The sequence below is a fragment of the Peromyscus californicus genome, unplaced genomic scaffold (genome assembly GCF_007827085.1).
Source record: "Peromyscus californicus insignis strain IS unplaced genomic scaffold, ASM782708v3 Scaffold_21__1_contigs__length_65335640, whole genome shotgun sequence".
Lineage (NCBI taxonomy): Eukaryota > Metazoa > Chordata > Mammalia > Rodentia > Cricetidae > Peromyscus > Peromyscus californicus.
Window position 1 is genome coordinate 12,268,159 of NW_026294514.1, and position 24,624 is coordinate 12,292,782.

The following is a 24,624-nucleotide window of genomic DNA, read 5'->3' on the forward strand; positions in this document are numbered from 1 at the left end:
AGAACGCCTACTTCCCCGTCAGTCTCCCCTCTCAGCACACCGCCGAGGACTCGGGGGTTACCTCACCCCGCGGCCCCGCATCTGACAGCGAGAGGGCTTTACCGACAGCCACACTAAGAAACGACCCCCTACCGCCCCCCTGCAACCCCATACAGGTCTCCGGAGTCGGAAGCAAAACGCACGGGACCACTTCCGCCCAACTTCTTTCCTACCTTGCCCGGAGCTTCGGGGCAGAGCGGAAGTGACGCACAGGAGAGTTTCTGGGGCTGGTGAGTAGTGGGCGAGTGAGTGGAAGGCTCGCGGGGCTCTCGGCTCCCCTCGCTGAAGTTGCACGTCAGGGCGGGCCGCAGTGATGATCGGGTGCCGCGGAGGATGAGGGCGGGAGAGATTGGGGCGGAACACTCCCTGGCTGCTGGAGGGGAGAGGGTCCTGACTCGAGGATTAAAGGCTGTGCCCTATGGCCCTTGATTGTTCTGGACACGGCCTTGAACCCTGAGAGCTTGAAGAGAGCTCTCGTGCAACTTGAAATTGAATAGCAAGCGGCTGTGCAGAGGGCTAAAGGTAGCCCAGGAATTAGGCTCTAGACGTGTAACAGCTCAGTCTCTCCACTGCCCTGTAGTTCCAGTCCGTTCGTCTCAGAAGACAGTTTCTTTCCAGGAGTTCTCATTCACAGGCGTGTAGTGCACGCCTTTAATCCCAGCACTCGGGAAGTAGAGACAATTGGATCTCTGTGAGTTTGATTCCAGCCCGGTCTACAGATCGAGTTCCAGGACAGCCAGGGCTACATGGAGAAACCCTGTCTCAAAAAAAAAAAAAAAAAAACCAAAAGCCGGCTGGTGGTAGTGGTGAATGCCTTTAAATCCCAGCACTCGGGAGGCAGAGGCAGGTGAATCTCGGTGAGTTCGAGGCCAGCCTGGTCTACAAAGTGAGTTCCAGGACAGCCAGGACTGTTACACAGAGAAACCTTGTCTCAAAAAAAAAAAAAAAGTTAAAAGGTCAAATGACTTAGCTCAGCCACCATTTGAATCTGAGTCTTGGTGACAGTTTTTTTACTCATGTACTTTATGCCTCTAAGTACGTAAATACCACTTCCTGTGTTTTGACTCCAGACACGTTTACCTGGTTTCTATATGCTGCCCTCTGCACAGCTGGTCTCTACGAGCATCCGGCTTGCCCCGTCCTGGATCTGCAATTCTTCTCGTTCCTTCATGGATCTGAAGGCTCTCCTTTCCTCCTTGAACGACTTTGCATCCCTCTCCTTTGCTGAGAGTTGGGACAATGTGGGATTACTGGTGGAACCGAGCCCTCCCCATACTGTAAAGACCCTCTTCCTGACCAACGACTTGACGGAGGAGGTCATGGAGGAGGCTCTGCAAAAGAAGGCGGACCTCATTCTCTCCTACCATCCACCGATCTTCCGGGCCATGAAGCGCATAACTTGGAAAACCTGGAAGGAGCGCCTGGTGATCCGGGCGCTGGAGAACAGGGTCGCCATCTACTCCCCGCACACGGCCTATGATGCCGCACCCCAGGGAGTCAACAGCTGGTTGGCCAAAGGGCTTGGTGAGAAACATTGTATCCTTCCATAGTTAATGATTTCTCTACAGATACTTCGAGATTTTTAGAATGTCTTCCTAGTAAAGTTTTAATTTTTTTTTTTTTCGGGGAAACGGGTTTTTCTATTTTTATTATAGTACATTATTTATAAAATAATGTGTTGCTTAAATTTGGTAATTAAGTTTCATTTGAAAATGTATTTATTTTTATATCTGTTAAGTGTTTTGTCTGCTTGTATGTGAGTGCACCACATGTGTGCAGGGCCCATGAAGGCCAGAAGAGAGTGCCGGATCTTCTTGAGTTGGAGTTACAGTCAGTTGATGAAGGGCTGTAGCGGCCGAGCTCGGCACGCGTGGGGCCAACAGGTTTTGCCTTTTATCCTTCTCCCCTTGCTAAACCGTTAGATTACATTCCTAAAGCTAGCCCCTGAAATCCATTTCCTTATTTGGCCACTGACTCATTCCTGAGACAACACACCAAGGTCCAACCATCAAAATTCATTATTTGGCTAACATGTCCAATCAGGATTTACCTACTCACCCTAGCACAGACCTTTTTCTCCTTAAAACCCACTTCTGCAAAAAACACCTGCTTGCTTGAGTGTGTTTGCTCTTGCTGATGTTTGCAGAGCTCCTCCCCCAGGAAATAAAGCTCCTCTGTGCTGAGAATGTCCTGTCTAGTTATGTCCTGTACCGACTCCGAGGGGGCCAACCTCCCTTACCGTTGTGAAGTTCTGTGTGGGTGCTGGGAATCAAGCCCAGGTCCCCTGCAAGAGCAAGTAGTACTCTCCACTGCTGAACCAGCTCTCCAGCCCAAGTTTCATTTGAAAAATGAACGATTTATAGGGGCTGAAGAATTGGCTCAGCAGTTAAGCAACTTTTGGTTGCTCTTACAGAGGACCTGGGTTCCCAGCAGCCACATGGAGGCTCCCAACCGTTGGTAACCCCAGTCCCAAGGGAACCAATGCCCTTCTAACCTCTGTGGACACATACACATGATGCATACACATAATGCAGGCAGAACACTTGTACACATAAAAATAATGAAATAAATAAATTTAAACAAAATCTTTTAAGAAAGAAAAATGTAACATTGTAAATTAGGCTTGGTGTGGGAGAAGCCTGTACTCCACAATCTTATTCTTTAAGCATCCAGGAAGCTGAATCAGGAGAGCTTCAGTTTAAGGCCAGCCTGAGCTATGTAGCCAAACACTGCCTAAATCACATCACATATCATCCCACCAAAACATAAGCAAAACAAACCATGGAACATTTTTATTGTTTTGCTACTGAGTCTCATGCTGCTCAGGCTGGCTTGATATGTAGAGGATTGTCCTAATTTGCTTTTTATAGCTGGGGTAAACACCATGACCAAAAGCACCTTGAGAAGGAAAGGGTTTGTTTCATCTTACAGCCCATCATAAAAGGAATTCAGGGCAGGAACCTGGAGGCAGGAACTGAAGTAGAGGCCACACAGGAACACTGCTCACTGGCTTGCCCCTCGTGGCTCACTTAGCCTGCTTTCTTATAGAACCCAGGACCACCTACTCAGGGTCCTGGGTCTTCTTCCTACATCAACCCTTAATCAAGAAAATGCCCCACAGACTTGCCTCCAGGCAGTCTGATGGAGGCATTGTTTTCAGTTGAAGTTTCCTTTTCCCAGATGACCTTGGCTCGTGACAAGCTGACCAAACGTAGCCAGCACTGGGGTGAATAAGCAGAGTGTGAGGCGTCATTGCTAGGTGGACATCATGACTGTCAGTCAGATGACAGTGTCAGCACCCCGGGCGGGTGCTCACAGCTCTAGAATCAAAGCTCAGCACCTTCGGGATACACCTGCTGCGTCAGTTACATAGACACCAAGATTTCTGTCTGGTTTGCTGTTGTTTTGCTTTTCTTTATGTATCTTTGTTATTATTGTGTGACTGTGGGAGCGCACATTTGTGGAGGTCAGAGGACACCTTTCAGGAGTGGGTTCTCTCCTTCCACCATGGGTTCCCAGAACTGAACTCAGGTCATGAGGCTTATGTGACAAGTACCTTTCTCCAGTGAGCCACCACTGCCGGCCCCCACCTTACCTAGAGAAGGGCCTCAAGCTGGGATCCCCCGCTTCAGTTTCCCAGGCTAGAATGAGTATGTCGACCACACCCAGCACAGCATCAGGATCTCACTAAACGCTTACATCCGGCACCGTGAGCATTTTGATACTCAATTTGGGCTAAAGTAATTTTGTTTGGGCTAAAGTCATTTTGTTGTTGTTTGGTTTGGTTCTTTGTTTTCTTTTTTCTTTTCTTCCTTTTTTTTTTTTCTCTGAGACAATCTCACTGTGTAGCCTTGGCTAACCTGGAACTTACTATGTAGACCAGGCTGGCCTCAAACTCATAGAGATCCACCTGCCTCTGACTCCCCAGTTCTGGGATTAAAGGTGTGTACCACCACACTTGGCCTTGGACTGTGATGCCTTGATAATAAAATGGTCATTATAAATGTGTTCAATTTATAAGTATTTGTTATCTATACTGTGGTTTGAATGACCAAACAGTGGATAATTAAAAAAAAAAAAATCAGTGATTCAGTCTTTTTTGTCCAAGATTTCCTGAAATATGAGTCTTTGGAAAATAATTGTGAAAATTTTATTTTGTATGTCTAGACCAGATCTTTAGATATAGTGATGAGCATCTGATGGTTATGTGTGTATGTTCACTATATAAACAGGAAAATGGATGCTGAGACATTTCATATAGATTTTACTTAGAATAGTTTATCTCTTTAGTTCTAAAGCACTACAAAAGCCTTGATTTCCCCACAACTTTTTCCTCAGGAACTTGCACTGCCAGGCCCATCCACCCCTCCAAAGCTCCTAACTATCCCACAGAGGGGGCCCACCGAGTAGAAGTCAGTGTGAACCACACCCAAGACCTGGACAAAGTCGTGTCCGCAGTGAAAGGAATTGGAGAGGTTTCTGTCACTTCTTTTTCCGCTAGGTACATCATACATTCCTCTGTTTTAAAAGCTTGTTTTATATTATTTATTTAGTGTGTGTATTTGCGTGGACAGATGTGTACCATAGTGCATGTATGGAGGTCAGAAGATGTCTTGGGGGAAGTAGTTCCCTCCCACCGCTGCATGGGTTCCACAGGATGACGTCACGCAGGCTTAGCAGTAAGAATCTTCACCCCCGAACCATCTCACTGCGCTGCCCCTTCTCTGTTTGGTTCGTTTGCTTTAGTTTTTCTTTGAGCCGGGGTCTCATGATGTCTGCAGGCTGGCTGCAGACTCTTGCCCCTGCCTCCAAGTGTTGGGGTGACAGATGGGAGCTACTACTCCTGGCTCTTTTTCTTTTTTAGTTTTGTTTATGCATATGGGAGTTTCGTCTGTACTTATATCTGTGATCCACATGTGTGCCTGGGGCCAGGGAGGCCAGAAGAGGGCAGTGGATCCCCTGAGACTGGAGATGCGGACAGTCCTGACCCACTGTGTGGGCGCTCTCCAAGAGCAGCCATCCCTGCAGCCCTACATAAAGCAGTTTGGACTTTCCTGGTAGTACTGAAAGGGAATTGTTTTGACTTTGAAGGATGTAGTCAGACCCTAGTGATGTATTCATGTAAGGCTCAGTTTTACCAGTTTCCAGTAAAACTGTGATTCCCAAGCACTTTGAAATGAAAGTGCCTCTGAGAAGGTCCATCATTTGGTTGTTTAAAAGTAGGGTAAGAGAGACTTTCTCAGCCAGTTCATTCTGATACCCATGGAAGCATCAGGAACGTAAAGATTGGGGGTTTATCAGTGGTAGAGCACATGCCTATGATGTGTGGGCTCTGGTATCCTAGCACCACCAGGAAAAGAGAGAGAGAGAGTGAAAAGGCTGGGCTGGTGAGATGGCCTAGTGGGTAAAAGTACCTGAGCCAAGAGTGATGGCCTGAGATCAGTCCCTGGAACCCACATGCTGGGGAGAGAACCCACTCCTGCAAGTTGGCCTCTGACCTCCACTGCCCACATGCACATGCCCCTCCCCTCCATTGTAATTAAAACCAAAAAAAAAAAAACGGGAAAGGAAAGGCAGCAAGATACACAAAAGTAGGACTTAATAATTTTTTTTTTCCAGATTTATTTATTACATATACAGTGTTTTGTCTGCATGTATGCCTACAGGCCAGAAGAGGGCACCAGGTCTCATTACAGATGATTATGAGCCACTATGTGGTTGTTGGGAATTGAACTCAGGTCCTCTGGAAGAGCAGTCAGTGTTCTTAACCTCTGAGCCACCTCTCCAGCCCCAACAATTGTTTTTAAAACAAAGATAAATGATTTCTTATTGAACTTGAAATCTATATAGGGTTACAAGAAGAGATCGATTTGATTCATGGATTGTTTATGGATTTTTTTTGTTTTTGTTTTTTGGGTTTTGTTTGTTTGTGAAAAAGTCTCACTATTTAGTCCAAACTGTCCTCAAACTCACAACCCTTCTGCCTTAGTATGCCAAAGGGCATCTGAAGGTTATGTATGGATGTTCACAAATATAAACAGGAAAATGGATGCTGAGACATTTCATATAGAAATGTGATTACAGATGTGTCTCCACACCTAGTGGAATAATGGTTTTTTTTTTTGGTTTTTCGAGACAGGGTTTCTCTGTGTAGCTTTGCGCCTTTTTTTTTTTTCCTGGGACTCACTTGGTAGTCCAGGCTGGCCTCGAACTCACAGAGATCCGCCTGCCTCTGCCTCCCGAGTGCTGGGATTAAAGGCGTGCGCCACCACCGCCCGGCTGGAATAATGGTTTTTATTATTGTTATTTTATGTGCATTGGCATTTTGCCTGCACACATGTCTGTGTGAGGGTGTTGGAGTTTCTGGAACTGAGGTTACAGACGATTGTGAACTGCTATGTGGGTGCTGGGAATTGAACCCTGGTCCTCTGGAAGAGCAGCCAGTGCTCTTAACTGCTGAGCCATCTCTCCAGCCCAGAATAATGGTTAAGTATAGATTTCTTTTGCTTTATGCATTGTAGACAAGCATTCTCCCACTGAGCTACATCCCCCTGCATTAATATAGATTTTTTTTTTTAATCATAAAATCATTACAAATATCCTACAGTAGTTTGGATGGTATTTCCAGACTCTAAAAACACCATCATTCTTGGAACACGGAGTAGTTTGATATCACAGGAAGTATTCCGCCACACTGAAGTACCATGCAATACTTAAATAAAAAAATAAATAAATTGAAAATAAAGCACTAAAAAAATTCACACAAGGCTGGGCATGATGGCACATGCCTTTACCCCAGCGCTTGGGAGACAGAGGCAGGCGATCTCTCTGAGTTTGAGGACAGCCAGGGCTACACAGAAAACTGTCTCGAAAAATCAAAAAAAAAAAATTAAAATTAAACATCTAAAAATCTAAACAACAGCTTTTGAGATGGCTCAGTGGGTATAGTTGCTTACTGCTCAGCCTCATGTTTGCTCCCTGGACCCACATGGTGGTAGGAGAGAACCATGTCCCAAAAGTTGTCCTCTGACATCCACACGTGTGCTATGGTGTGCATGTACACACACGCACACACGCACACACACACGCACACACACACACACGCACGCACGCACGCACACACACACACACTCACACACACTCACACACGTACACACGCACACATGCACACACACGCACGCACACACACACACACACACACACACCCCTAATGAATAAAAAAAAGACTCAATCCAAATAATCCCTTCCCTGTTTACAGAGAACTAGGGACTTCTGTTGCTTCTGGAGCCCACAACGGCCTCAAACTTTTGACCCTTTTACCTCGGCCTTTCAGGTATTAGGGTACAGGCATGTGTCACCCCATCCCGCTGAGAAGTAGGTATTCCTCCAACCACACATAGATAGGAATATAAAGAAATATAGTTTTGTTTTACATATTGTTTTGGTTTTATTTATTTATTTTTGACACAGGGGTCTCACTATCTCACTATATACCTCTGGCTGTCATGGAAGTTCTTAAGTAGACCAGGTTGGCCTCAAACTCACAGAGATCTGCCTGCCTCTGCCCCCAGAGTGCTGGATTAAAGATGTGCGCCACCACACCGGGCACACACATTTTTTTTTTTTTTTTTAACAAATGGCGTGCTATGGGTGCTGGGAACTGAACTCTGGTTCTTTGCAAAGAGCACAGGCATTCTTAACCGCTAAGCCATCTCTCCAGACCATTTGTTTGTTTGACTTTGTCTTTTTGTTTTGTTTATTGGTTTTGTTTTTGAAATGGTCTCCTCTGTAGTCCTTGCTGTTATATAGACCCAGCTGGCCTTGAACTCACAGAGAACCCCCTGCCTCTGCCTTCCAAGAGCTAGGATCAAAGGTGTTCATCACTACACTTGACTTGGAGGTAGCCTGAGTCTCATGTAGCCCAGGTTGGCCTCTACCTCCTGATCTTGCCTCTCCTTCCCAAGTGCTGGGATTGTAGGCATGTGCTACCCACCGGGTCAGATTACCTTCTAAGGTGCCTTTTTGTTTCTAGAATTCTGTGGTCACTAAAACTCAGTGTATTGTTTTTGTTTGGAGGCAGGGTTTGGCTCTATGGTGCTGTCTGGCCTTGAACTCACCACAGTCCTTCTGCCTTGGCCTCCTGAGTGGAGGAGTTACAGGCACGTGGCCCCATGCTTATCTGTAAGACTCTCAACAGCGCTTTGTTTTGAGAATCCCTAGTGCCCTGCCTCTCAGAATGTGGCTAAAGGACTGTCTGTCTGTCTGTCCTTCATGGGTACTTACTGTCAATGCAGATTTGCGGCTTCATTCCTATTCTGTATAATTTGGATTCAGGCATTGAAAATTACCCTCGGAGGGTGAAGGCACTTGCTGCCAAGCCTGATGGGACTTGGTTTTGATCCTTGGGACCTGCATGGTAGAAAGAGGAAATCAGAGGGCTGGAGAGATAACTCAGTGGTTTAGAGCACCAACTACTCTTCCATAGGACCTTGGTTCAATTCCCAGCACCGACATGGCAGCTCACAACTGTCTGTAACTCCAGTTCCAGGGGAGCTGACACCCTCACACAGACAAATGTGCAATTAAATAAATAAATAAATAAACAAACAAACAAATAAATATTTAAGAAAAAAAAAAAGAAGAAATCAACTCCCACGAATTATACTCTGATTTACTCTGATTCACACCTACACCGTGACATGTGCATACTGTGTTATGTACGCACATACACATGTGCATACACACATACGTGTAAAAAAATAAAATTTCCATTTTCCATTTTTTCTGTCTCTGACTATAGATGTTCTATTTTACTGGACATGTTGAAGGATTTAGCCACTGTTATTTTAAGCTGGTAGGCTTAAATGTCAGAGGGTTCCGAGGCAGCTACAGTCTGAGAACACTATTGGTTGGGATTGAGCAAGTTCTGCTGATCACATCTTTGGTTTAATGTAAATGTTTGTAGCAGGTTATAGACTGTCGGGTATTTAAAATACTTTACTTTAGTCAAACAGCTGATTTCTTTCTAGGTGTGATGACGAGGAACACACACGGATCAGCCTGAATTGTACTCAGAAGGCTTTGATGCAGGTGCTAGCTTTTCTCTCCCAGAACAGACAACTTTATCAGAAAACTGAAATTCTGTCACTGGAGAAGGTATTTCTGCCCTCGTGTTGCTGAGCATTGTGACAGCTGTGTTGGCCATGACTGGCATGCAGATCCTTTGTGTTTAATGTGTGAGTGTTGACCATGACTAACGTGGATACTGTGTGTTGAATGTGTGAATGTTGGCCATGACTGGCATGTGGATCCTGTGTGTGTTGAATGTGTGAATGACTGGCATGCAGATCCTGGGTGTTGAGTGATGTGTGAATGTTGGCAGATTGCGTTACTATTGTTCTTGTGCTGCAGATTCATTTGTCAACTATTAAGTCAAACAGTCATCAAGGGCCAGCAAGACAGCTCAACAGGTAAAGGTGGCTGTGGTCAAGCCTGGCCACGTAAGTGTGATTCAGAGAACTCACAGATGGAGAGAACAGACTGAGTGTGCACATACAGACACACACAAGCACCAAGTATGGTGAGGACGTATTCCTGGAAACTTTATTGTGAGGAGATAGTCTAGGATTAGGAAAGCATCGTTCTTTCATCTTCGTGGTTTTAGACCTGGATATTCATCACCCTCCCATATTAGTTCCTTTTCTGTTGCTGTGACAAAATACCATGACCAAGGCAGCTTACAAAAAAGACAATAAGTGTGTGATTGGGTTTACAGTTTCAAAGGGCTAGAGAGGGCAGAGAAAAGGCATGGCGGCCTGAACAGCTGGTAGCTCACATCTCAATCCACAAGTAGGAAGCAGAGGGGGAACACTGGAAATAACTTGAGTCTTTTGAAACCTCGAAGCCTGCGCCCAGTGACCTCCTCTAACCAGACCACACCTCCTAATCTTTCCCAAACTTGAACCTTTGGGGTGGGGCTATTTTCACCCAAACTACTACATTCAACGTGTTGGTCCCTATAGGCTCATGGCCATGTCATCAGGAAAAATGCATTTAATCTCACTTCTAAAGTTCCCATAATCTTTCACAGTCTCAATACTTTTTAAAAGTCCAAAGTTCAATGTCTTTTCTGAGTGCCACAGTTAGGGTTTTCCTGCTGTAAAGAGACACCATGACTTCCTCCAACAAGGCCACAAGTCCTAATAGTGCCTCTCCCTGTGGGCCAAGCATTCACACACCTGAGTCTATGGAGGCCACTTCTATTCAAACCACCACCACACTGAGACTCAAGGCAATCTTTTAATTGTAACCCCCTATGAACTAAAAAAGCAAATTACATACCTCCAACGTACAATGACATAGAATATACATTACCATTCCAAAAAGGAGGAGTGGGGACATAGTGAGGAAATACTGGAACAAAGCCAGCCTGGAGCCCTTCAAGGCCAATTCCAAATCCTGTAGCTCCGTGTCTGGTGTGAAAGGACTTGGATGGCTCCTCCCTTATGGCTTTGCAGATTGCAACACACTTCTCTTGTTGATCCGCCAGATGAGAATAAGACCACCACCACAGTTTGTTTTTAAGATTGATTTATTCTGTGCACAGTGTTCTGCCTGCATGTGTCTTTACGCCAGAAGAGGGCACCAGATCTCATTACGGATGGTTGGGAGCCACCATGTGGTTGCTGGGAATTGAACTCAGGGCCTCTGGAAGAGCAGCCAGTGCTCTTAACCGCTGAGCCATCTCTCCAGCCCCACTACCACAGTTTTTGACTCAAATTTGAAGCAAGGTTTATTAAATACTGGCCAGGACAATGGACACTGTTTAGGTTCCTGTATGGGATTCCCAGAGACTGGCCCAGATTATATTAGTCGGTGCTTATAAAGGCAAAACCCACAAGGCTGTATACTTCCCATCTTCATCCAGTCAGGGGACCGAACACATCCTGATGTACTCCTTGCCTGTGTGTGATCAAGCACATCCTGCACAGTTAGGACAACCAGCCTGGTTTACAGACGTGAAAACATGTGCTTGTCATCTTACATGAACAGCCCCCAGCATTCCAGGAAGTTCTCTCTCCTTGCGCAAGTGGGGCTTACTGGTTAGAGGCATTTTTATTTTATGGATCTCTTAAGCACAGTGATTCAAACTTAAAACGTTATTTTAGCCGTCACTCTCTTGAACTGGTTCTATTCTGTCTGCAGCTCTCCTCGGCAGGTATCCCCCTGGCTCTACATCTCCAGCATCCTGGGGATCTAATGCAACCCAGGCTTCATTTGTAAAAGTTTGCAAAATGGCTTCTCAGTGCTCCACGCAGGGACTTTCCTGCCACCCACTTGGCTTCAGTGGCTCTCCATAGCTGTGGAGGAAGACTCCTTGATGTCTTTAGTGGTGGACCCTTTGTGGCTGGAAGGTTTTCTGTGTCCTGTCCGGTCCACAGCCTCTCAGACCCAAGTAAACACACAGAGGCTTATAATAATTAAAACGGCTCGGCCTGTAGCTCAGGCTCACTACTGACTAGCTCTTGCCCTTAAACTCAGCCCATTTCTGTTAGTCTATATGTCGCCAAGTGTTCAGTGGCTTTACCTGTGTGCCATTACATGTTGCTCCCCGGACAGCAGGCTGGAATCTCCTCCTCAGCCTTCCTCTTCCCAGAATTCTCCTTGTCTGCTTATCCTGCGTATACTTCCTGCCTGGCTACTGGCCAATCAGCATTTTATTAAACCAGTGTACAAGAGCATTATCTCACAGCAACCCTTCATGATCCTAAAGCCAGAGCTATATGGACAACACTGCCAAGTTCAGCTGCCCACTTGAGGTGGAGCCTGGCCCCCTTAAATCACATCTGCAGAAGCCTCGTGGTCTTTTTAGGAGCAGAAAATCCCTTAGGTGGTTTCAAAGGTTGGAAGCTTAACCGGGTGGGGTCTTCCCCTGAGGGCGCCCGCCTCCGTTTCACATCAGTCCTCTCCCGATCTCTGGGCTCGAGCATTACACTCCGTGGTGGTGTTCTCTTCAAACTGCGTTTTGTATTTCCTTCTGCCCTGTGTGCCCTTTTTCATTGTAGATGTGCATAAGAGTAATAACTAGTAACCAAGTAACAGACTGTCTTAAAATCTCCTCTACCAAAACTTTTTGATTTAGCCTCAGGCAGACTAACCAAGGCAGAAAGCAGCCACATTCTCTGTCACATATCCCAAGAATAGAGTCTAACCCAGTTGCTAATATTGCTCCCTCTGAAACCTTTTGAGCTGGGCTTCCTCTGTCCACACTGCTCACATCTTGGTTTAGAATGTCCTTCCATGTCCGGTCCCCATCCTGTCGTAATGCACTTTGACATCCCTCCATTTCTGTCTCCTTTCTGGTTTTCTCAAGGTTCTAAGACCCAGTAAAACCAAAGATTCCAGTCCCAGCTCATTCCGTCATTCCTTCTAAAAGAAAGATTTATTTTTTATTTTAAGATACGAGTGTTTTGTCTGCATGTATGTGTGTGGCTGTAGAGGCCAGAAGAGGGTGTTGGATCCCTTGAAGTTTACAAGTCATTGTGAGATGCCGTGTGGGTGCTGGGTACCAAACCCGGGTCCTCTGCAAGAGCAGCGAAGTGCTCTTTTTGATGACCCCTTTCTCCAGCCCCCAGGCTGTCTTGTCATTCCTTTGTGTTCCCGTAACAGTAGCACCGACCTTGAATTTAAAAACTTTGTTTTAAATATGTGTTAAATATCTAGCAGGGTGTGAGCTCCCAGAAGTTAGATGTTCTTGTTAGGTTTGTATCCCAAACTTCAGCTTAAGCTATCACGAGCTTATGTACACAAATCTTACTGATTCCAATTGTTCTATACATTTCTTTGGACCGGAGAAAGATAATGTTCTAACTTGTGTTTCTCTTCAGCCTTTGCTTCTGAATACCGGAATGGGCCGGTTGTGCACCCTGGATGAACCTGTCTCCCTGGTAACAGTGATAGAGCGAATCAAAGGACACCTAAAGCTGGCTCACCTGCGCTTAGCTCTTGGAGTAGGGAAGACCTTGGGTAAATACCTTTCATCACCTGGCAGATCTGCTGTGCTTTGGACAGATTTGGTTTGGGTTATTTTTGACACCTGACCTCATAGAGCATAGGATGGCTTCAAACTCCTTTTGCCTCTGTCTCCCAAGTGTGTGTGCTGCTTTTATTCATGTCCGTGGTAGAGAACACGTTAGTAGCTCAGGGAGATAATTGGTCTACCTTGTCAACCAGGGTGGGCTGGGCTCTGATGTGGACTACATCTCCCTAGCCTAAGTGATAAAATTCCTTAGTTTTCTGTGTTCATCTCCAGTCAGCACTGGAAGTCTGTCAGTCATAAACATTGTTGCAGTGGGAACAGAGGGGTTTACATCATGGAGTCAAAATTCTAGACCGGGCTGGGTGTGGTGGTCCATGCCTTTACTTCTAGCACCAGACAGAAGCAGGTGGATCTCTGTGCTTGAGCTGAGTCTACAAAGTGAGAAAGTGAGTTACAGCTAAGGCTACACCCTGAGATCCTGTCTTTAAAAAGGAGGAGGGGAAGAGGTGCCTGACGCATTTGTAACATCCTGCTTTTTTTTTCCTTTTTGAAGATTTATTTAACTTGGAGGGTTTGCATGTGTGTTGTCAGACCCCCTGGAGCTGAAGTTGGTGGTGAGCCACCAGACATGGATGCTGGGAACCAAACCTGGGTCCTCTGGAAGAGCAGCAAGTGCTTTTAAACTGAGCGTCCATCTCTCCTGCTCTGCATTTCTCTTTCTAGAACTTCCCCTCTTGCCTCGGTCTGCAGACCAGCTGAGGTTTGTTATTAGCACTGAGCAGAGCCTGGAGCCTGGAGCTGCAACTCTGCTGTTGCTTAGAGGCTTATGGGTTTGTGCAGCTGCATTCAGAGGAACAATGCCTGCCCTGTGTTCCCTGTGTAGAACCAAAGATGGATCTGTTTGCGTAAATTTAAAATAAAATTGTTTTTGGAGCTGGGCATGCTGGCACATGCCTGTAATCTGAACATGTGTGGAGCTGAGGCAGGAGGATCACTAGTTCTGCTCAAGTTCTAATTTTGGCTGGCCCCGAATTTAGGGTTATCCTCACACATGCTGGGATTATAGGCATGTGCCATCACCATGCCTGCTTTTTGGTTTAGTTTTTTTTAAATCTGTCTGTCTGTCTGTCTATCTATCTATCTATCTATCTATCTATCATTGTCTATCTCTCTATCTATCAATCTATCTATCTGGGTTTTTTAAGACAGAGTTTCTTTGTGAAACAATCCTAGCTGTCCTGGAATTCGCTCTGTAGACCAGGCTGGCCTCGAACTCACACAGCTCTACCTGCCTCTGCCTCCCGAGTGCTGGGATTAAAGGTGTGTGTCACCACCACCTGGCTATTGTTTTATTTTTTGAGACAAGGTCTCGCAGTGTAGCCCCTGACTGTCCTGTGACAGCATAATTATCAATACAGCATAATTCATACACTTGTGAAGAGATTAGCCAGTCTGCGTTAGGGTTAGGATTTGTGTTAAACTGAAGGGTTCTGTCTATAATAACACCTCTTGTTTTTGTCTTCAAGAGTCTCCAGTCAAAGTTGTGGCCCTGTGTGCTGGTTCTGGGGGCAGCGTTCTACAAGGAGTGGAGGCTGACCTTTACCTCACAGGTAGGAACCTTTCTGGATCTCTTCCTCAACCTTGCTTTAGGTCTAGGTGAGTTCCTGAGCTCTGTGTTCAATAAAGACCGTCTAAAAACATGAGGGGGAGAGAAATTAATAAATGCACTAATTTCGCACGTTCACATAGAGGGATGTCCTCGTTCTGAGATTAGACAAGGAACCATGGAGGTAAAGTGTCAGCCTGTCTGCACTTTAGACCCAAACCCTTTACACACATACGGAAGGCTTTGGATTTGTCCTGACTAGATCCTTAAGCCAAGCAGATAAATGAGCTTGTTAAAGAATGGTGGGGAGGCGACAGACAGCTGGGGTGAGCGTCAGGGCTGCCTTGGAGAGAAGTCCTGAACTTCAGTTGAGGAGCTATGTGACCTTGATGACAGTGAAGGAATCACGTGTGAAATCCCTAAGCGCACACACAGGGACAGGCAGCGTCCTTCACCTGTCACTGTTCGGAGGACTAGAGGCATTTCCAAGTGCCTTTCCTTTGTCACCTGCTTCCACAGCACATGCCCACCTGTTCCTTAGGGCAGTGAAAAGTGAGAGCGACCATGGAGCAGGTCAGCGCTCTAACCAGTTCTGCTTCTCCTGATCTACGTTCTATTATCTGGCACTGTCTTTTTAAGTATACATGACGGGTTTCATTGTGACTGGTTCATGCACGTGGACTTTGAACACACTCTTGTCCGTCCAGTCTGCTGGTCTCTCCTCTCCCTTCCCAACCGCTTCCTCTTTTCTCTTCTTAGGAGCCAGTGAGTTTCATTAAAGTTGCTCACACCTCTTCTGCCCTCCATCACCCGTACATACATGGCATGTACTTGCAAATATACATATGCATACAGTTAAAAACAATCTAGTTCTTAAGAATTGTAAAGTAATATGTGTATAAGATAAGTTCAAGCAATTCCAAAATGTTAAGGTATTTTAAAGGGTGCTTGCATACAAACTATTCCTAACAGTGAACTGATACTATTGTGTAGAGTTGAAAACAGCCAGCTCACTTTCCAAGTAAGAACACACTTTTCTTATTTTTACATTTAAAAAATTTAGCTGGGATCTAATGGCACACACCTTAAATCCCATGATTTGGGAGGCAGAAGCAGGAGGATCTCTGTGAGTTCCAGGACAGCTAGGGCTACACAGAGAAACCCTGTCTCAAAAAAACAAAACAACAAACATTTAAAAAAATTTTAATGGCTTTATGTCTGTAAACCCTGATTAAAGTTTAACTTTCTATAAACCAAATTGTATATAACACACAGGCACACACTTTATTATTTCCAGAGTTTCATTCATATTATTATCTCTCCTCCCCCACAATGTTTTTGTTCTCAAATTCAGTCATCAAATTTACAAATGATATTTTTAAAAATTTACAACATATTTGAGTTTTCCCTGTATCTCTTCACAGTAACTTTTTTTCTTTCTTTTTGGTTGTTCAAGACAGGGTTTCCCTGTGTAGCTCTGGATGTCCTAGAACCTGCTCTGTAGACCAGACTGGTCTCAAACTCAGGGCTCCTCCTGCCTCTGCCTCCGGAATACTGGGATTAGATTAAAGGCGTGCGCCACCGCTGCCCAGCCACAATACCTACAAGGCATTTTTTGTTTAACTGATTATTTGTTGACGGGTCTCCTATAACCCAGGATTGCCTCCAGCTATTTAGCTGAGGCTGGCCCGGATGCTTGATCCTCTTCCTCAGCTTCCCAAATTCTAGGATTACAGGGTTATTCTTGGCAGCATACTGCATCAAGTATTTATGTACAAAATGCTACAAAACTATTTTAACACAAGCATAAGAGGAAAATTCCACACCTAGACTCATGTGACAGGTTATAGTAAAAATGCTGGCACATTCAAAATACTACAGATACTATGTTCAGGCCATGAGAATAAATTACAGACGAAACAAAATGAAATTCATGCTTTGGGCTCAGGGGTAAACAAACTTGCTCTGCAAGTCTGATGCCTGGACTTCAGTTCCAGACGCCACAAGGGGAGGAGAGAACTGACTTCTCAAAGCTGATTTCCGACCCCCGATAATGCATCAGGGCACATCTCACTCACACACTCACACACACACACACACACACACACACACACACACACACACACACACACACGCAGCACACCCAATGCCATCTGTCTTCTGTCCCATTCCCGTATTCTTGCTCCTGAACATAGACATGACGTAGCACCATACAGTGATATGTAGTTTGAACTTCCTTTTCCTGTGCTGGGCAGCAAACACAGGACCTGGTGCGCTGTTGCGTTCATTCATTCAGAATACAGATGCGGGCTCCCTGCTGCAGTGGTTCAGAATACACACACTCCATGTCTAAGATTTCAGACGTTGCTCTTTCCCCCTGGGCAGGTGAGATGTCCCACCATGATGTTCTGGATGCTGTCTCCAAAGGAATAAATGTCATCCTTTGTGAACACAGCAACACCGAACGAGGCTTCCTTTCCGATCTTCAAGAAATGCTGGGTGTCCACTTGGAGAATAAGATTAATATTACCCTGTCTGAGACAGACAGGGACCCTCTTCATGTGGTTTAAAACACACAAGACGTCATGGTGACACAAGCCACCTGTCATTTGGATGGAAATAGGACTGTGCGGGAAGAGCTGGTGGTGCTGACATCCTGCAGAACTGCTCGATCGACATCGTTTTTAGTTCCTCAGTCTGGCTCGCTAATGTTACAGCTCATGAGGTAAAGACCATATGTAAAGAGTACAATAAAGACAAATATTCACTATAAACTCTTGGAAAAGGTGACTAAAACCTGTATGTAACAAGGCATTTTTTGTTTGGTTGCTTGTTTGTGACAGAATCTCCTGTAACCCAGGATAGCCTCCAACTCACTATTTAACCGAGGCTGGCCTTTAGGTCACCTTGAGCTGAGGTGCATGCCCACCAAATGCAGGGATTAAAGGCATGCACTTAACGTTCTTGAGAAGTGGTTCTGTGTGGATGAGGTGTTTCAGTCTCAATGATCTTTGTCATTTAAAAACAGATTTGGGGGGCTGGAGAGATGGCTCAGAGGTTAAGAGCACTGGCTGTTCTTCCAGAGGTCCTGAGTTCAATTCCCAGCAACCACATGGTGGCTCACAACCATCTGAAATGAGATTTGGTGCTCTCTTCTGGCCTGCAAGCATGCATGTAGGCAGAACACTGTATACATAATAAATAAATAAATCTTAAAAAAAAAAAACAAAAAAAAAACAGATTTGGAGCTGGGTGTGGTAGTGCACAGCTGCAATCCCAGTATCTGGCAGGCAAAGGAAGCTTAGGAGTTCCAAGCCTGCCTGGAACCCTGTCTAAAAAAGAAAAGCAGCCGGAGAGATGGCTCAGCAGTGTAACACACTTGCTGCTCTTGCAGTGGAATGGAATTTGCTTCCTAGCACTAACGTGGTAGCTCACAACCACCTGTAACTCCAGCTGTAGGGCATCTAACACACTCTGATCTCCACAGGCACCCAGACTCACAAAGACAAGAAAAACAGCAAAAAATGGATCTAGATTTATTTCTAAGCAGCATTTTTTGGGTGATGAGGTCAGTCTATGTACAGGGTTTCTCTAGTTTTGGTGCCTGTCCTGGACCAGCCTGGCCTCGAACTCACAGAGATCCCCCTGCCTCTGCCTCCCAAGTGCTGGGACCAAAGGCGTGTGCCACCACCGTCTGGCAGTGTATATACTTTCAGGTTAGGCATCGGAAAGAAATTTTTATCAGGATTTAAAAAAAAAACCATCGGTGATCACTGTCTACATTTCTACTTGTTTCTATAATTTTGTTTTTTGGTGGTGTAGGGATCAAACTAAGCACCTTGTCTGTTTACTGCTGAAGTTGGTAGTGTGAACCTGGGAGAGCAGGGCCTAAAAATGAGGCAGACTAAAGTCTCCTGCAGTAGCCAACTTTATTCAGAGCATCAGACAGTTTATACTCTGAGGGTTAAGAAGTCACCTGAGTAAAGTGTCCAGTCCCGAGGACAAATGGCACACAGCAAAACCATGTTTTCCCTAGAGGCATATGAACAAATAACCATAGCCAGCTGTAATGAATAATCTGAAGTGAACCCACTCCTATCCGCTACACCTGGGAGGGGCATGAAAGCTCATTCCAAGAACAATGTTGTGGTTTTGAAGAAACAGATCACTAGATTCTTGTCTTGTTTTCTTGGAGTTTTCTAACAAGCACTCAAAATTCCCCTTGTACAACCCTATTCCCCTTGTACTTATTTTTTATTTTTTGGTGTTTTGAGACAGCCCTAGTTGTCCTGGAACTTGGCTTGCTCTGTAGACTAGGCTGGCTGGCCTCGAACTCACTGAGATCCTCCTGCCTCTGCCTCCCAAGTGCTGGGATTAAAGGCGTGCGCCACCACCGCCCAGCTGTACAACTCTATTCTTGAACTGTGTTCCAACATTGTAAATGGAAGGCCAAGTGTTGTACCACTGAGCTCCCAAGTCACTTGGAATTTTATCGCTAATTAATGGTATTAAACACTCAAAATACAACTAGTGATTACTATACAGCATTTCCTACAGGTATTCTAAAAGCCAGACTCAGAGAGACACATTCTGCATGTCCTCTCTTATGAAGAACTTGGATATGTATGTTTGTGTGTGGGTGCATGCGGTCATAGAACCAGAAGGGAAGAGACAAGATACAGAGATTTTTAAGGAAAAGGAGGGTAATGAGGATACATGAGATAAAGCAGAAGGGAGAGAGGGAGGCATGGCTGTTGGGGATGGGAAGGAATGAGGACCAAGTACAATGAAGTATATATATATATATATATATATATATATATATATATATATATATATATATATATATATATATATATTGTTTTTTTTAAAAAAAAAACTGTAAGCCAGGTGGTAGTGGTGCACACCTTTAATCCCAGCACTGGGCAGGCAGAGGCAGGTAGCTCTTTATGAGTTCGAGGTCAGCTTTGTCTACAAAGTGAGTTACAGTACAGCCAGGGTTGTTACATGGAGAAACTGTGTTCCGAAAAACAACAGAAAAAAACAAAACAACAACAAACTATAAAGGCAAATGCAAAGATGTGTATATTATATGTTTGTTTATGATGTGGTAGTTATAATAAACTAGACATATTAAACAAGAACACAAGGTCCACGGAACTGGGGAGATGGCTCAGTGGGAAAGAGTGTTTGCTCTGGAACAGAGGCCCTGAATTTGAATCCCAGCACCCATGCACAAAGCTGGGCATGGCTGTGGTGCCCTAACGCCAGCCCTGGTGGGAAGACAGGCTGACTGACGGCTTGTTGGCAGCACTTCTGGCCTAAAAGAAGCTTCTGGTTCAGGAGACGTTCTCTCAAGGCAGTAAGGCAGAACACAGCAGAAAACACTTCACATCTTACTGTGGCTTCTGCACACATGTACACACACACACTACACACAAGAAGAAAGTGCAAACCAGCCAGTTTCCTGTGTATCACTGTGTGTTTATTGAATGTTTGTTGAAGCAGGGCGTCCAGTGACTAGCTCAGACTGGGCTGGAACTCATCTTTCCCTGCCTCGTCTTCCTGTGTCGGATTACAAAGGTGAGCTCATGTCTTGCTGCTGTAGTTCTGAAGGAGAGAAGCAGTCTGCCTGCCTGACTCCTGAAAGTGGCAGGAAAGGGCTGGGCCAGCTATTCCTGCGTGCTATTTAAGAAAATAAACGTCAATGTACAAGAATAAGGAAATCTTTATATTTTCTATTGTCCTGAAAACAATTACTAACATGTAAATCAGGATTTTATTTCTTAGTCTGACTTCTCGTTCATACAAAAATCAATTCACGGTATAAATACTAACTATTTTAAGTGTGCTTCCGAGGCTGGGCACATGCCCTATCCATTCCTTGCATCTCTCCCACTGTCTCAGCTGAGGACCAACTGTCCCGAGTGTGTGCAGCCTACGTCCTCAGGGAGAGACTTCTGAAATGTTTTCATCATTTCAGAAAAAGCAGACTAGCCACCTCCTTCCTCCTAAGTTCTGTGTGACCCCATCTCTGTACTGATCTGAAACAAATGCACTTGTAGTAATTCAGCTCGGGAGTTAAACTGCCCTCAAAAATTAGGGATAGCATTCCATATAAAATAATCCAAAAATATCCACTTCCAAATAATCCCTGAGCATACTGTTCATCCAGCAATAAGTCTCCAGAGAAGTAATAAATTAAAGGCACATTTCCCTCCCAACTCGATGACCACTGCATAGTATTAGAGACAGTACACTAGCCAGGCTAATCAAAGTTCAAATTGATTATATGTCCCTTCAATAGTAAATCTTGTATGCTGGACAGAATGATCTAATGTTGGATGTAAACTAGCATTCTTGCTAGAGGAGCAGCAGGTGGGGTACAATGACTTTTCCACCTAAAAGGAGACAGTCTAAGCCTCTTCCTCTTCCTTCTCCAAGAAATCAGCCAATGTTCCACTGTCAACGGGAATTAATAAATATTCCACACCATCAGTTCCCTACAAGACAAAAGAATACTCCGTATGTTAATCCTTGGTAAGGGAGCTATCTGGACTTTTCTATTGCAGATTAAACAAACAAAACACCTGGCCTTTTAAATTATTGTTATTATTATTTTGTTTTTTTGAGAAAAGGTTTCTCTGTGTAACCTGGCTGTCCTGGAACTCACTCTGTAGACCAGGCTGGCCTTGAACTCACAGAGATCCGCCTGCCTCTTCCTCTCTAGTGCTGGGATCAAAGGTGTGCCCCACCACACCACCCTTCACTTGATTTTGAATGTGTTCCAAGTAGCTCTCACCTAAAAATACCTTTTGGGGTTGGAAAGATGGCTCAGCAGTAAGAGCACTGACTGTTCTTCCAGAGGATCTGGTTGGATTCCAGCACCCACATGGCAGCTCACAACCACCAGTAACTCTAGTTCTGGGGGCTCCAATGCCCTCTTCTAGTTTCTACAGGCACCAGGCGAGCACACATGGTGCACACACTTAAAAAATAATTAGAAATGTCCTGGACTCACTCTTCCTCTTTAAGCACTGCCCTAAACGTCACTTTTCCAGAGCTGTCCATAAAATGTCTCCTCTTTTCTCCCAGCAGTTCATCCGCAGCACCACAGAGCAAGGGCTCATTGTCACATCTTCCCGTAGTCCAAAGCCCCAGTATGTCCAGTCTGTGTCTTCTTGGCCTCTCAGAAGCATCCGACACTACAGGGTACCATTCATTCTCTTGTCCCTGGTTTCTGTGACATCATTTCTCGTTTTTGTTTGTTTTTTCCCTTCCTTTCTGGCTGTTGCCCCGCCTTTGTCCTCAGTAATAACACGCACTAACCCTACCCCAGTGCTATACACCAGCAGTCCCACCTTCTTCGTTCTTATGAGTTTGTGATCCCGAAATTCAGTCAGCTGCGCTCGCAGTGTGAGATCACTGTTCACGAGGAATGCCTCCCGACACTGCTGGTAGAAGTCTTGAAAAGAAAGTCCTGGGGAGACGAAAGATTAAGTCATTCGATGTTCTGTTTGCCTTAAAAAAATAAAATAAAATAAAAAAAAGGATAGTGTCCTGCTATGTAGCTCTGGCCAGCCTGGAACTCAGAGATCCACCTGCCTCTGTTTCTTTTCTTTTCTTTTTGGTTTTTCGAAACAGGGTTTCTCCATGTAGTTTGGAGCCTGTCCTGGATCTCGCTCTGTAGACCAGGCTGGCCTCGAACTCACAGAGATCCGCCTGGCTCTGCCTCCTGAGTGCTGGGATTAAAGGCATGCGCCACTGTCACCCAGCCTGCCTGTTTCTTAAGGGCTGAGATGAAAGGTATGTATGGACCACCATGCCAGGCATAAGTGTGTGTGTGTACCAGATACACATCCATAGTTCCAGTAGTGCATGGAATTCTAAAAGTAAGTGGGCCTGTCTTCCAATTCCCATTAGCAATCTACTGAGCAGTGTATTTGCAAAGATACTGGGAATTCCCTACAGGTTTGGACAGACACACCCACCACAGAGCAGTCACTTCTCCGCTGTGAGAAATGCAGGGCTGTCAAGGGGCCCTAGAACAGGGAGTACAGGGGGACAGAGTCACATTAAATATCACAAATCATCAGATACCTATGTAGGAAGGGCTGTCCTGGTTATCCAGCTGGAACTTTATAAGGAGCCTGAAAATCCCCCTACAAAAACAAAAACAAAAATTAAACAGAATCACTCTGTAGAAGTAAGTGTAAAACTATGCCAAATATGTGGCTGGCTAGGCTACACTGCCTTTTGTTCCTTCAAGAAAACCATAGCCTCGTAGGAAGAAACACTTTTCCTATCTAGGAGCGTGTGCACAGGAACACATGCACACATAAGCACACAAGCATGCAAGCACGCACGCAGGCACGCACGCACGCACGCACGCACGCACGCACGCGCGCACACACACTTTCTATAATCAAACCTGAGGAGGTCTGCTGACACTTCCACAGTCTCAGTGTTCAGAAGACGAAGACAGGGATACTTGGGCACAGTTCCAGACCTCTGTCCTGTGCTGGGTATGGTGGCACAGGCCTTTAGTCTTAGGACTCAGCAAGCATAGGCAAGTAAATCTCTGGGTTTGTTCCAGGGAAGTCACGACTACACAGTGAGACTTTATCTCAAAATCAACAAAACAAACCAAAAACCAAACCAAAAACCTCTAGCTGAGTAACAGCGAGCCCCCACCTCACATTCACAAAAAATACACCAAATGCCCTGAGTTTTCTCTGTATTACAACTTAGACATTTTTGTTCAGAAACAACAAAGTTGCCTGCATGTATGTATGTATGTATGTATGTGCATCATGTATGTGCTTGCTGGGTTCCTCTGGAATTGAGGTTACATATAGCTGTGAGTCACCGTATGGATCCTCGGAACTAAGTCCAAGAATGCTTTACTTAAACTCTGAGACATCTTCCCAGCCCCTAACAACTTGTTAAAAACTATTTTAGCTTCATGGTCAGTTTCACAGGCTACTACTGAACACTCTGCCTATCGTATAATCCAGTCCTGGTCACCATTTTTATTATCCTCCTGAACCCTTTCAGCAAGTAGGTAGTTTTGTTTCTGTCCTAACTATATCACCTCTCCACAGCCTAGAGCTGCCTGAGAAGGGGCTCCTAACCGAGGAGATCACCACACCGCATCGGCGCCCAGGCCTGTCTGTGGGGGCACCTGTGGATAACTGATGCAGGAGGGCCAAGACTACTGTGGGCGGCACAGCCTTAGGCTGTGAGGTGCCTAAGCATGAGCCTGAGCGAGTCAGCCCAGCAGCATCTGCCACGGTCTCTGCCTGGACGTCTTCCCTGACTTCCTTCAGTGGTGAACTGGGGCCTGGAAGTGTAAGCCGAACAAATCCTTTTCTCCCCCAGGTTGCTTTGGATTACAGTATTGACCAAACAGCAGAATCACTGATAAACTTAGTAGTACATCCTCAGGTGTACAAAATGCTTTATTTTTGAAGAGCCAGGACTGAATTGAGGGTTTTGTACACGTGAGACAAGTGCTCCCGACCTTCACTCCTGGCCCTTGACCGTGCAGGTTATTATCTTTGTAGTAGTGCCGGGAGCTGAACTCAGGGGAGTTAGCATGCTAGGCAAGTGCTTGACCACTGAGCCACACCGCTAGCCCTCAATGTGGATATATGGGCATACATCTTTATGTATGTACAATGCGTATACATGGATATATGTCTTTATGTATGTATATAATATATATGTGGATATGCATCTTTATATATAATGTATATATGTGGGTATACATCTTTATGTGTATATATGGATATATGTCTTTATGTATATATAATATATATGGACACACATCTTTATGTGTATATATGGATATATGTCTTTATGTATATATAATATATATGGATACATATCTTTATGTGTATATATGGATATATGTCTTTATATAACTGTATCTGTAGCT

At 45.0% G+C, this 24,624-nt stretch overlaps 2 protein-coding genes across 8 annotated transcripts in view; one reads left to right on the forward strand and one right to left on the reverse strand.

Moving 5' to 3' along the window:
* Window positions 1-153: 153 nt before the first annotated feature.
* On the forward strand, window positions 154-24,585 carry Nif3l1 (NGG1 interacting factor 3 like 1). 4 transcript variants are annotated; one of them, XM_052749518.1, is made up of 7 exons: window positions 154-269; window positions 1,110-1,563; window positions 4,378-4,540; window positions 9,069-9,195; window positions 12,927-13,065; window positions 14,605-14,688; window positions 17,070-17,921. In XM_052749518.1, the coding sequence occupies exons 2-7, from the start codon at window positions 1,131-1,133 to the stop codon at window positions 17,252-17,254; spliced, it is 1,131 nt and encodes a 376-aa protein (XP_052605478.1). In that variant the 5' UTR covers window positions 154-269; window positions 1,110-1,130; the 3' UTR covers window positions 17,255-17,921. The 4 variants fall into 4 exon arrangements, 3 of the variants coding, with proteins under 3 accessions (XP_052605478.1, XP_052605479.1, XP_052605480.1); XM_052749519.1 differs by having other exon boundaries at window positions 156-269; window positions 1,149-1,563; XR_008220837.1 differs by lacking the exon at window positions 154-269 and adding an exon at window positions 23,789-24,585 and having other exon boundaries at window positions 276-1,563; window positions 17,070-17,409.
* Orc2 (origin recognition complex subunit 2) overlaps window positions 20,148-24,624 on the reverse strand; it is a 39,880-nt gene continuing 35,403 nt past the window's right edge. For all 4 annotated transcript variants that reach the window (XM_052749512.1, XM_052749511.1, XM_052749509.1 and 1 more), the window contains 3 exons: window positions 22,785-22,846; window positions 22,046-22,164; window positions 20,148-21,187 (listed from right to left, as the gene is read on the reverse strand). In XM_052749512.1, the coding sequence (XP_052605472.1) occupies window positions 21,101-21,187; window positions 22,046-22,164; window positions 22,785-22,846 (268 nt within the window). In that variant the 3' untranslated portion in view covers window positions 20,148-21,100. The remainder of the gene's footprint in view (window positions 21,188-22,045; window positions 22,165-22,784; window positions 22,847-24,624) is intronic.